The sequence below is a fragment of the Ambystoma mexicanum genome, chromosome 9, assembly GCF_040938575.1.
Source record: "Ambystoma mexicanum isolate Mex_15411 chromosome 9, UKY_AmexF1_1, whole genome shotgun sequence".
In the NCBI taxonomy this organism is placed as follows: Eukaryota; Metazoa; Chordata; class Amphibia; order Caudata; family Ambystomatidae; genus Ambystoma; species Ambystoma mexicanum.
In genome coordinates, this window is record NC_090931.1 from 321,155,545 (window position 1) to 321,169,628 (window position 14,084).

At 40.7% G+C, this 14,084-nt stretch overlaps 1 protein-coding gene across 4 annotated transcripts in view; it reads right to left on the reverse strand.

Moving 5' to 3' along the window:
• The window catches only part of ANKFY1 (ankyrin repeat and FYVE domain containing 1), a 912,707-nt gene that overhangs the window by 391,962 nt on the left and 506,661 nt on the right, over positions 1 to 14,084 (reverse strand). For all 4 annotated transcript variants that reach the window (XM_069614723.1, XM_069614722.1, XM_069614721.1 and 1 more), the window contains 2 exons: positions 9,835 to 10,034; positions 1,185 to 1,282 (listed from right to left, as the gene is read on the reverse strand). In XM_069614723.1, the coding sequence (XP_069470824.1) occupies positions 1,185 to 1,282; positions 9,835 to 10,034 (298 nt within the window). The remainder of the gene's footprint in view (positions 1 to 1,184; positions 1,283 to 9,834; positions 10,035 to 14,084) is intronic.

The window sequence follows — 14,084 nt, forward strand, 5'->3', positions numbered from 1 at the left end:
TGGAGCATCAAGCTTTGTCTTTGACGATTACGTCTGGGTTGGTGGTGGGTGTGATGAGGTCTTTGAAAATGGCAAACACTTCCTTGGACTTAGAATTTGCAGAGGAGATGCGCTGGTTGAGAGCCTCAGATTTAGCTTTAAAGATGGCTTTTTTGTAAATGGAGGAGATCCTTTTAAATTCTGTAAGGATGAGATAATTGGGCGTAGATTGCCAAGTGGCTAGGGCGAGGTGTTTGGAGGAACGTAGGGTGGATAGTTCTTCTGTGTACCATGAGTTGGTGTGCACAGATTCTTTTTTCTTTTTTGTCTTCGATAGAGGCTATAGTATCAATGGCTTTGGTGAGGGTGTGGGAGTAGATGTTGGCGAGGATGGTGGGATTATTGGAAAAAGGGGGTTTAAGTTCTGGAGTATCTAGGTGAGGGAGGAGGTTAAGATTAGTCCTTTTTTTGGAACTTCTAGCTTTGGCGGTGGGACGTTACAGAGTGTTTTGGTGGTATGGACGGTAGGGATAGTGAATTGTATGCATTGGTGATCCGTTCACAGCTGGGCCAAGATGGAGAAGATGGCTGAGGAGCAGTTATGGTCAACGAGCCAGTCTATGGTGCGTCCTTTGCAGTTGTGGGTTCTGTGATTTTGTGGGTGAAACCTAGGTCGGAGAGCTCTTTGGTTAGAGCTGCGGCTATCTAGTGATTTGTTTGTATTCCTTAGCCTAATGATGAGGGATACTGTAAGCAATTATGCTGAGTGCTACAGAATGTAACTTTTATCTATTTGCTCCAATTTGCAGAATGATTCCAGCTGTAGAGTATGAAGCGAAGACATTGCATGCTTTCTGCTCATCTTGTGTTGTTGGTTTACCCATTTTCCTGATCCTTTTGTTGTCTTTTCCCGAGGCTTGCTCACTTGATTCAGTCACGCAGGTAATGTCAGTGACTTACAGGTCACTTCCAACTCACTCGGTCTTCCCTAATTGGAAGAATCACTTGTCTGAGAACATGTTCCTATGTGAATGGTAAATTAGATACTAATTAGATACTAAATTAGATACTAAAAGTCATATCTGGTATCAAAATCACCTTTCTTTAAGTGAATGTGCAACACGTTGTGAAATCCTTTTTGAAAAGCTTCTAGTAGCTTGACAAACTGATTTTGGCCACACACCATATACAGCTTTCTTTCTTACCCATTTGTTTTTGTGGTTGACCTTTGCTCCGTGGGTCGCCAGGAAGAGAGAAGCTGCTTCATTCCCTGCTCCTGCAGCTCTCTGAAGAAGGCAGTTTCCTACAGGGACATTGTGACATCATGAAAACATGCACTGTTAGAAAATGTAGTAATACAAATCTAGTTGTATAGGTTTGATTTAAGCATTCTTTCTGGACAATTACCAAATGCATAAAGTCACGTTTTATTTTAAATGCAATACATTTAAAACATGATCAAGTTTGAAAAACAAGCTTTCCATCATGTGTTGAACCATTACAAAGAAAGTGGCCCTCAACACAGATCTATGAAAAAAGTGACGCTTACCCTCAAGAGTATCAATGGGTTCTACTCTAAGCAGATAAGCTGGTAACGGCTAAACCAACACAGCTATTGTCAAACTTTCATGAGTTTCCTAAATGACATGACAAAGACATGGTCCAAAGCAGGAGGTTTGTTCAGCCAAGCATATGCTTGCCCAAAGCAAAATGGAAATAATTAACGATGTATGTTCTCTGGTTCCAGAAATGGTTTCTCAGGTTTTCCTTCAGTTGGGTCTGCCTGGGAAGCAGCTCTAGTAAAGGACTCCATTGACTTATTGAGCCTGAACACAAGGGGTCATAAGTCCTTTAGATTGGAAAGTAGGGGAGACTATATCTTGAAATCTTTTGACCTGGTTGTTTTGCAGGAAACGTGGCTCCAGGTTCCATTTGGGGTCGATGGCTATACCGTCTTCCAACAATTGGCGGTGGGAGGGGTTGTTGGCCGTCCATCCGGGGGTCTGTGTATTGCCTGCAAGAATGAAATGTTCTTGCAATCTGTTCTTTTGTCTAATGATACGCTGGGCCTTTTGCTGTGAGGGTGGTTTCAAACATGGAAAAGGGCTCTTTATAATGGATTATTGCATCTATTGGAATCACATGAAGGAGGATCTCTCGAGCTTTCATCGTCTCTGTCGGACCTCTTTTTTCTCTGGTCTGAGCAATTTCCAGACTATGATTTGTTGGTAATGGGTGATTTTAATGCCAAGTGTATACAGACTCGAGTACCAGGGTCTTTGAATCTCAAATTACCTTCTATGAAAGGGGTTGCATGGAAGAATGTCCTCTCGGACTGGGAACTATGGATGGTTAATGGTTCAATTAAGGTGGATATCCCTCCGGCGCCTAACTGCTTTTCAACTATTGATTATTTGTATCTGTCTAGACCCTTATTTAGAAAATGTTCCAACTTTAGTATTATAGATGGATCTCCCAGTGACCATGCTATTCTGAAGGCAGTTTTCAGGATAAAACCACAAGGGGCGGTCCAGCGCTATGTCGAAGATCTGGTTGTGAATAAGGGGGTGGGGGAATATAGTTTCGAGATGGGCAAAATAACTCCTGACATTTCTGGTCATTAGTGGGATCCTATGATAAACCGGATCATAATGAGCAGGACGGTATTATTCAAGAACAGGTGTGGATCGAGCACTTCAGTGGACTTTATGCTTCTGTCCAAGTATCGAGTACCAGGATCGATACATATATAGGTTGGTCCTTGTCATTTACTGAAGAGGAAATTAAAGGTCTAATAAATAATGTGTCCTCCTCCAGAGCCCCGGGTCCCAATGGCTTGAGTAATATGGTTCTTAAATCAGACTCGGATACCTGGGCCCCGGCTCTGGCGGCCTTATTTAAAGGCATTATAAATAGCAAGCAATTTCCGAGTCCTTGGAGGAGGGCGTCTGTAATCCCTATTTTTAAAAAGGGTGATTGCTCGGATCCCTCCAAGTACCATCCTATTTCGTTATTAGGTGCGAATGGGAAAATATTTGTGGGGCTGGTCCTTAGAAATTTAGAAACCTGGGCTAACTCACAGGGGATAATCTCAAAATACCAAACATGGTGTAGGAGAGGTCTGTCAACAGGCATAAATGGCCTGGTCATAAACACGGTTAGTACTGAAGCAATATCTAGGGGTGGGCAATCTTTGTTTGGGGCATGGATTTACCTGCCCAGGCTTTTGATACTGTGAATCGAGACCGCCTCTGGATGAAGCTGAGAGAGTGGGGTTTGCCTGATAATTTACTGGCAATCTTGACTGAACTTTACAACTCTTTTGTGCCTACGTGCAATACCTCATTGTTCCAAGAAAAAAATCTGTGTTCACAGGTTATTGAGGAAACTACGATTAAAAATGTTCTTTGACGCCCAACCCGAAATGGATCCAAGACCAACTGAAGACACCATGCTAGAGATACGCCCTAATAGCACGTTTGACCCCCAAATACAAAATTCTATTCTGAATTTATTTGAGAAAAGTGTTTTACAGGACCTAAGCAAAATAAATTACAAGAGGAAAACACCCACCAACATTAAGAATTGTCAACTAGATTTAATAGACGAGCTTGCCAAGAGCGAAGAGATCACTATCAAACCGGCTGACAAGGGGCGGGGCAATTGTGATTATGGATACACCATTCTATCTAAAAAGATGCACTGAACTTCTCAGTGACACTGACACCTATGCAATACTTGATAGGGATCCACTACCAGAAATCAGAATACTAATTAATAAGACTTTACTGAAAGCAAAGGAGAATGAATGGATTAATGACAAAACATATCAATTCCTCATTAACTCTCGTCCGATTACACCAGTCTTTTATGGGCTCCCTAAGATTCATAAAGACAAACTGAATCTGCCACTTAGATCCATCGTAGCTGGTACCGAGAGCGTGTTTGATCCTCTGGCTATCTACATTGACAAACTACTATAACCAGTTAAACAAGCTACATCCACCTATTTAAAGGACACAACAGATTTCCTGAACGGTCTTAAAGATTTTTCAGTCATCAGTTCCGACTGTATACTCTTCAGTCTAGATGTATGCAGCCTATATACTTCAATCCCCCATGGTGAGGGTATGGAGTCTGTTGAATAGTTACTCCTCAACAATCCTGGGATCAAAGGGAATCCACAATTTATCTTAGAACTACTTGGCTTGATCCTCTACAACAGTTACTTCAGATTCAAGGGCAAATACTTTTTACAGACCTCAGGTACATCAATGGGCTCATCGATGGCACCCGTCTATGCGAATACTTTTATGTTTCAGTTTGAAAGTCAACACGTACTGGAACACCCAATCTGGTCACCTTACATCGTAACATGGAAGAGGTTTATTGACGATATTTTTTGCATCTGGTGTGGCACACAGGAAGAACTAAAAGGTTTTTTGAATACATCAACCTTGTGCATCCAAGAATCAAGTTTACCATTGAAATTGGTAACCCTTACTTACACTTTCTGGACATAAATTTGAACATCATTAACAATAAAATTGCTACATCTATCTACCATGAGCCAACTGATGCCAATAATTTGTTGCACTATTCAAGCTTCCATCCAAGAGCTATGCTTCAAAGCCTACCATATAGTCAAATCTTGAGACTTAAAAGAATTATCTCGGATCCAGAAGACCTGGACAAAGAATGTACAAACCTTGTCAGCAAATTTCAAAATAGAGGATATCCCCCAGAGATCCTAGAAGAAGCCAAAAACAGAGTCAGAGAAATTACACGTACTGACCTACTAAGAACTAAATCAAATGTGAAAGACATTCCACTGTTGTTTATATCCAAATTCTCCAGACAAAGCTTTCAGATCTCAAGATGTATAAAAAAACATTGGAACATATTACACAACGATCAAACTTTGCAAAAACTATTTCCTACTCCACCGATGATGTGTCTTAAAAGAGGAAAGAACATCAGAGATAAGCTTGTGAAAGCAGAAAAAATCCCCAAGGATAATCAACAATTCTTAACTACTAAAAAGTTGGGAACCTTCCCCTGCTTGGGATGCACACACTGCAACAACGTGATTAAAGGTGATGTCGTGACTCATCCGAGAAATTTACAAAAGATCAAGCTTAGACATTAGTCCACATGCCTTTCATCTGGAGTGATCTACCTATTAAAATGCCCTTGTGGAAAAGTCTATGTAGGCCAGACTACACGACCGATCAAACTGAGATTGACAGAACATAAGTCGAATATCAGATGCAATAACCAGTACTCACCAGTGGCTCGCCACTTCAATTCACAAAAGCACTCTATTGCACAATAAAAATTTCAGGTACTTGAAGTCGTCAAACGACCCACAAGAGGAGGTGATTACCAGTCCGTCCCATTAAAAAGAGAGGCATACTGGATCGATAAAATTGGCTCCTTGCAGCCTTGGGGTTTGAACGAGGACTTTACCTTAAATTGCTTCCTGTGATCTAGAAGCAATACAAAACTAGTGACAGACCTGTAATATTGGGAATTAGAACCAAATGTGTCTAGTTATGTCTATAAATTACTATGTAATTGGGTTATATAGTATTTTTTACTGTTTCACATTGACAAACTGTATGTCTGAATTTATGTAGATACCTAACTGAGTACTGCTGGACTATGTCCAAGGAAGTTTACATATGTTGCGGAAATTAGGTACATAGTATGATGTATTGTGCTCTAACTTATCTAAATTGAACTTTGAATCAGCCACAACTTTGATTCATGATTGGCTTGACTACTCACCGTTCTGACGGCTTGACACTATTAGACCTATCATTTTCCTATCGCCCCCACCGCCTCTACTTACAGGAGGGGACATATTTTTATCATTTTTATCAACTTTATATTACTTTCTTAACATTTTGGATGACCATTTCTTCTTTCATTTTGACTTCCTTTTATGACCATCTGGTCTATACAGTAATTTTTCTTTGCTAGCTTTCCGCCTTATTACTCTTCAGTGAGTATAGCTCCATTCTTCTTTGACCATTTTAAAATGGCCGTACTTTTATCTAGTAATCTTAGTCCTTTCTTTACTGACTTTACAGTAATCCTAGTCCTTTCTTTACTGACACTACCCATGATCCTCCATGGCGCATGGCGTTTCTATGGCTGCTATGGAAGGACGGAGAACCGTGAATCCGATTCAGCTCTGAAAATAGATCCTGTACAGATTGTTCTTTCCTGCACTCTAGGTAAGCATCTCCACATTTTCACTTATGCTAGACACGTATCCGTCTCTAGGATATTTCACTTTTTAAACCACATTCCCTTACTCTGCAGGCGCCTTTGCACGCTTGTTGCCGCGCTCACTGTGACCTGGACTTGTCTCTACAGCAATACTGCTGAATTGATATTCCTCCAGCTGTCTACTGAGCTAGACGCACCATTGAGGTACTTGTTATAGCAACTTCTTATTTATTAACCAGAATTGTCTGTGCCAGTTTCATTCACTGACCTCTTGATCCATTTCCTAACCCATATACATAGGTTGGACTTCTGAATGCTGCCACCATTCGCTAGCATAATATTGAGTTTCACCGCTCATCTTTATTTCATCACGCTTCATTTTTTGGTACGTCTATTCGTTTAGTTTCCAGTTAATAGATTTGCTAAGTAGTTTTTCGTTTTATACAGACCCTTTTTCCCCCTTCTTTTCATTTATTTTCAGACATAGCGCGTTGTGCGTGGCTTTCTGAATATCGACAATAGTCATCCCCTCTTAACACTTCGTTTGCTTGAGATTGGAACCAGTAATATACACTGTTAATTATATATTTCTTCTTTACATTTCTTTTTTATCATTTCTTACTCTATTCAATATTCATGCTTCTATCACAACCCACGGTTACTTACAACCGGTGACCCTGAAAACAGCAATTGAATGACTCTGTTGCCAGTCCCACAGAATGAGGAGTACACAGCCAATGTTCATGTTTTCATGAACAACATTATACTAACCTAATCACTATATAAGAACAAGTTATGTAATTTTGAATTTCGGTTAACAAGGAGATTCAGTATTATCAAAAGCCATGGAGAATTACATATGTACATTATGTAACTGTATAATTCACTGAAATTGAATAATAGTTTTTGTTTTTTACAAGCAGCTGAATGAATGTTTTCTCTTTGTGTTAAGAATCCAATTTGGGCCATATGAAGAAGAGGAAAGCATCCTCGAAATGCGTCGCCAAGTGAATTGGACTCCATATGTATACATCTCTTTCTTCAGAAAAAATCCTTTTTCGCTTTTCATTTTTTCTCTCTAAACTTGATGTGATCTTTTGATACCATTTGTGCTTCTTTATGTTGTAAATTTTATTTCGAAAGAATTGAATCACATTATTTGTGATATAAAAAATGTTTTTGTATAATTTTATCTATTGACATTTCTCTTTATGAAGTATTACTCCTTAAACATTCTGTTGATGTATAAAAATAACAGTATTGGACTTGATCCAAACATTCAAAAGTGTGCAGGGGACGGGAGGATTCCTAGGTTGAATCCTTTTCTTTTTTCCTTGAACTTTACAACAACACAGATATGCAAGTTAGACTTGATAGTGCTGGGATCCTCTCTAAACTGATTGTAATAACTAGGGGTGTTCAGCAGGGCTGTATATTAGCTCACTTTTTGTTCAAGCTGTTTTTGGACGATTTAGTAAAAGGTTACTTAACGAGGCATTGGCCAGACTAAAACTAGGAACTATTAACATCAGTTGGCTTGCATGTGCAGACAATATTGTAATATTGGACAAGACCCTGACTGGCCTGCAGAGGTTGCTGACAGCGTTTCAAACGTATGCAGAGATGAATGGCCTGAAGACCAACCCAGATAAATCAAGAATTTCGATTTTCAAACACTCTCGAAGGGCAAGCAAGTCCTTCGGTTGGTGCTTGGATAATCAAAGAATTCCAGTGGTGAAAGAGATTACATACCTTGATTCTATAGTAAGAGCTTACCCTAATACTGGGTTGGTAGCTACTGCTGTCAGGGTCTCAGATAAAGAGAATCTTAAGTAAATGCTGCAAATTCTCTCGGACTCCCCTGACTAGGTATTATAATGATAAGGTCGTCCCAGCCTTGTTTTATGGTCTAGTAACTAATCCCCAATCTTATTACATCGATTGGGAGAGGCTGGAGGGTATTCTCTGAAGGCGGGTGTTGAGTTTACCCAACTGTGTGCCAATAGCTAGCCTGAGGTATGAGCTGGGTCTGAAATCACTAAGGGCGTTGTCTTGAATGGAGCTGGATTCCTCAATACCGGCTGATCTTGACCTCCCCCTGTCCCCGCCACTCACCCGAGTTCCCTTTATGAAGATCTTCTAGTAACTCTAAGGGGCATGTCCAATCAATATTTGAATAATTTGGAAAACCTCCGCATTAAAATTCTAGCTGAAGCAGATTGTGAGGAAGCCATACTGAATCAAAATCTGGATAAGGCCAAAGAGCTCTTAAAACAAATGGATTGGATTATAACAATCACCGATATGAGATCTTGCAGGCTGTTTGCTTCTTTTACATTAAATGACATTAACTTTACATTAGTTGACATGTTGGCATTGTAGGCCTATATTCATATATTTCACCCTATATTCATAGGCCTACGATGCCAACACACCTGACAACATTTCTGGACCCAATTATTAGTGCAGATTTCTTACGATTTAGACTTAATCTTCTACCAACTCTGGAAATTAAGCATATCTGAGATTCTCTAGGTACACCTAACTCGGGCTGTAATAATTGTGGGGGTGTAAATACTCAGTCCCTGAGGCATTTGCTGATTGATTGCCTTGGGACCTTGGAGTTGAGGATCCTAATGTTGGCAAGATTGCCTCCTCGAAACTGATGGCTGAGCATGGACTGTTTTTGGCATAGATTGCCCTCGGGTAATGAAGTTTTAACTATTGAAGTAGTAAAACCTTTGAAGGAGTGGAATTTATTAAAACTCCTGAAAGAATAGAGAGCAATTACACTATTTGATTTGTTATTGTCGCGTCTTAATCATAATTAATTTTTCGGTTGAATCGTTTTGTTATATAGATCAGTACCTATTTGTTTCTTTTATTTTATTTGTGTCTCTTATTTGTTTTTTTTAAAGGAAAATGTTTTATTAAGGCACTTCTGTTTATATTATGAAAAGTGTGTTCAGTTGTTTCAGGTATATGTTTGTTTTATTTGGTACATGTTCTTTTGTGAAAAGTCAAATTTTAAGGAAGGTGTTTTTTTGACTATATCACAATAAAAAAATTAAAAAGTTTCCTAAATGTAGACTATCCTTAAAGCTATGGGAATTATCTTCTAATTTTTAGTAAGCGCACAAAATGAAAGGTCTGCTTTCCTGACATCCTGTTTTTGACATTAACCTTTCCCCTTAGGTTGTGTGATGTAATAAGGTTACCTTTAATAAAATAAGCAGAGCATTTGCTGTAACAAAACACTGTTATACCCGAATAAGGACAAAGATAATGACACCTGACCTACCAAAATGTTCACTCTGAGGCATTGTACACAAGGCACCTAGCTACGATGGGAACATCTCTGCTTATGCCGCACCAGCTTAAGATGGGTATAGGCCAATTGGTGGCGGTTAACGGGTTCTTCAGAATGTTTTTAGTTTTAGGGAGGCAAAACGTGTACCAAATGGCTATAGAGCTGAACATAGGGGTCCCCTCACCTATAGTGTATTTTCACTTTGGCGCAAATGAAAAATGAAAAGTACCTAAATGTACAGTCAAGTTCTTGTTTGATCATTGCATGCACCTCATGCGCCTTATCATGAATACAAACCTCACGTTTACCTGTTACTGTGTCAGGTGCATCTGTGTTGCTTCCTCGTTTGATAAGTTTTGCCGCAAAGCTATTCTCATCAAATGACGTTCCGTTCACTACAGGGACATCATCAAAGGGATTTACTGACTGGTCCGAAGAGACTGTGATATACTGTACTGCAAGCCATAGTGGTGTGCTTCCATCATGGTCCTTTAGTTCTAAATCTAGTCTAACACAAATGATTTATGAATTGGTAAAAGATTTACACAAACTGTACACATTTCATTTAGTTCAGAAACCAATAAAACAGCAGGTGAGTGCTATTGCCATAACTGCACAATACGGTTTTACAGTGGGACAGTGTAATAATACAACAATGTTATTATGGGAACAGAGAACGTAACATTAGAAAAAGTCCTCTAAAGAGGAGATAGATAGAAAATATTGCATCTAAGCTAATGAAACACACAAAGGACCACCCAAAGACAGTAGATTAGTGGAACAGAACACTGATAAAGGCTAGGAGTATCGGCTAACACAAAGATATAAAAAAAACTGCTCACTCTCTGACAAGTAATCATGGGATGGTTTGACTAACCACAGGGTATGGGACCATATCCATCAGCTGCAAAATCATTAGCAGCCTGCATACACTATGTCTAAACATACACTTACAAATATGCTGGGGAGTGGAGTTGGCATTTCACATAAAGCACCTCCATTTAGTTCAGGTCTTCCACAAATCTGATGATGATTATAAGGGGGCACTGCTTTATGGAGTCTCGCCACTGTGAAGGCATTAAGAACAGACACAGACAATCGAGTAAAACTTGGGTCACAAACTTGTATTCGTATTAAAAGAAGGTTGTGAAAATACCTAACTTGACCAACACTAAGGTGGGATTTCCCTACCTAAATGAAACTAGAGTCTTTGTCAGGAAGTCCAAAGCAAATATCTGTCTGAGTCCAAAACCTATACTGCCCTCACAACTAATTGAATATAACGTGTAGGGATGTCATGTCACGACCCTCGCCCAAAACCCCTCTGGCAAACCCATTGGCCAGGTGGAGGCAGGACTCGGGCCTCTAGAGCCTGGCATCCTCTTCAAAAGCCCTCATGGTGCCAGTCCTGCTATTGCCTATGGCGCCAGGTTCATACACCATGAATACACAATGTGCTTGGGAACTACTTCATAATTGTCAGCCAACATGGAGGCATCCACATAGCTTAGTTCCTAAGAACCAAGCTATGCGGTCTAGTGTTTTGGGTGTGGTAGCCTAGGGACTACTTTTCCTAGACTATTTTATTGGGGCTATTTAAACCACACCCGAGCAAGACAACACGCTTCACGTTACTTTGCAGCTTGCAGCGTGATGCTCACCGTGTCCAGCTATTCCCTCGAACCTCGGAGAAGCTGAACCTGCAAGGAGACAAAAGGAACATCATTAGCAGCAGCATCTCACCTGCAGTCTTCATCTTTAAAAACTCCCAGCTACTGAGAACAGCTTCCTCAAATCTGCACACCTCCCCGACAGAACAACCTGAAAGAGGAAGATAGAGGCAACATTAAAGAAAGCAGTAGAGACATTTACAAATTACGAAGTGCTCAAAAGGCTTACCTGGCTGGTCGCCTCTCGGCTGGCATCACTCCGGACATTCCACTCGCGCTGAAGAACACCGCGACCTACAAGGAAGGAAAACACAGGTTAGCAAAGGTAAGCCTTCGCAGCGCTGCGCATAGCGCTTACTTACTGCATCATAGCGCTCTTAATGCGCCAACATTTACCAGCGGGGCTCAACCAAGCCAGTTTGCCGTGCTAAAGCTCTGCATACCTAAGGGAGAAAAAAAGAGACATTTTAAACAAAGAAAGGCATGCAGGATAGCAACAAAACTAAAGAACAGCAATAAGACCTACCTGAACAATATCAAACGGGCCGGCATCAGTGAAGTAACTGGACCACACTCGCCCATGAAAGACAACGCGCCCCTGCAAAGAAGGCAGGACGGAGAGCACGCCTAATTCTACCACAAGGCAGAACCTTCCCCGCAGACCACATCAGGGCAAAGCTGAGAAGAATACCAGCGAGTAACCCGGCTGGGGGGCGTCCCTGTGGATACCAGGTGAGCGTAACATGTCAGCATCAAAATGAGAAGTGTTCAAACTAAAGTTCAGAGCTTCTTCCAGCTTGTGGTTGGAAAAGAGGTTTTCCCTTCCCCAAGATTCGGGTTTGGTTCACTTGGTCAAAAAGAGGGGTTACCTTCCCCCACACTTTCAAGTCTCTCAATGTTCCAAAACTAACACAATTCTTTAGGAAACCCATAAACTTTTCTGGAAGCTTTGCCTTTCATCAATTTGACCAATATCACAAAAGTTCAGTTCATTAATATCAAATCACCCACGTTTCTCCTTGACAGTCAAACACAAGCTTACGGGTGAGTCACATGGCTTTTCTTGGCTTTTCATGGGTGTAATCGGTCTAGTTGCAGTTGTCGGACCACACAGTCCACCCATTTCAGGTCACACAACCGACACACCTTACATGCTTCTTCTTCACAGTTACACTGCACCTGCTTCAGCTTCACAGTGGTATTGGGTTTTCCTCTTGATACTCTCTCAAGACTTGTTTTGCCACCATTCACTTGTTACACTTTCAGATATTCTTAAAGCTGTTGCCATTGCTTATTCTTTCAGTATGCACAGTTCTTTATATTCTTATGGCACTTGCCAATGCCTGTTTTCTTTGGTTTATGCAATTCACAGTTCCTTTGTATAAGGGAATATTATCAACTGCTGGCAATTCATATTGCATTCAATCACACTTGCTTTCTTTGAGTTAGGTATTCATAATATAAGGCTTCATTTCATTCCATTCAAACACATTGCATAACTTGCCATCAAATGCCCAGTTTACTCCCCTGCTGGGAATTTGCAGCCTGCTCACCGGCGGTTTCATATTTTTCAAATACTTCAATTTCCTAGGCCTTTTCATGGCCTCCTCAATTCCATTTAATTCACAGTTCAGTTTTCATTCTGGTTACAGTGCCCTACTAAAAACCTATGAAATTCACTAACAAAAAACGTTGTTAAAGGGATGTCATGGTTAAGTTGCACTAGCAAAAATCTATGAAATTCAATGGAAAAACATTATGGTTGCGGGTAACCGAAATTCACCAGTTATGGTAAGCTAAGCATCCATAACATGCGCCAACAGTGTGCACTGCAAGGACTAACACCCATGACATCAAATATACCATCACAAATCTCATTGATGACATCACATGTGTGGCTCCCTCTTTTTTGTTCACTGGGGTACAGAAACCAGAATGATGGGTTGGACCAGTTATTGTTCACATGACAGAAACCAGAAAGAATTATAAGTAGTTTCTGTTTTGCATGTCATTGATGGCATGGCTGCTAACAGGGAAAATGATACTTCCAGTGTGTGGCAAGACACATTGGTACTTGGGTCCCTGCTGCCACTTGTTAGGAAAAATGTTTCTTTTTGCAAATGTCCTTCAATTAAGCACAGGGGTAACATGTTTGTCTTGGAAGCAAGACAACATAGAGCTTCACGGGTGGGAATACCTGTCCGGCGCATAGCGGCTGGTTTACGGCATGAAGTGCGATACAAAAAGTTCAATTCATTATTTATTAATTCACATCTATGGACACTCCAGCTTTCTGCTATGGCTTAAAAGCTTACCTAACATTTGGAGGCAAGTACAATCTTTTTGCATTACTTTCCTTGCTAAACTCACTTCTTTTAGGGGCACTGATAATCCTAAATGGTTACCAATGCAGGGGCTTGTGCAAGATTCCTTTGTTGCTTTACTGTACCACACACCACCTTTCAGGTAAGTGCATGAGGGGTAGTATGTACCACTTTCTCATTTGTGTTACCTTTTTGGATGCGTTCAGGACGGGCTAGTGGCAGTGGATTATTTTCTACATTTTTTAATTGTACTTGCATGCAGGTTTATTTTTTCACCACATACTCAAAATGGCCATGCTATGCAGTTTTCACCCTGTCCTTTGGCCCTCTTCCTGCTCTCTCGGGTCAGGAAATGCCAGATGGCATGCACTTTCGTGGGCTCCAGCTTGACAAAGTGGAGGTGTGTGCACCTTGGCCGCATATAGTGGCCGGGACTGTTTATCCGAATCCCTACTCCAGCCAGGGGGTGACTGTTTCTGGGCAGATGCGGTGCAAGAGGTTGCCCATGCTTGGACACACCCCTTGCACATTTGAATGGTGCAGTCTCTTACAATTGATGGTTTG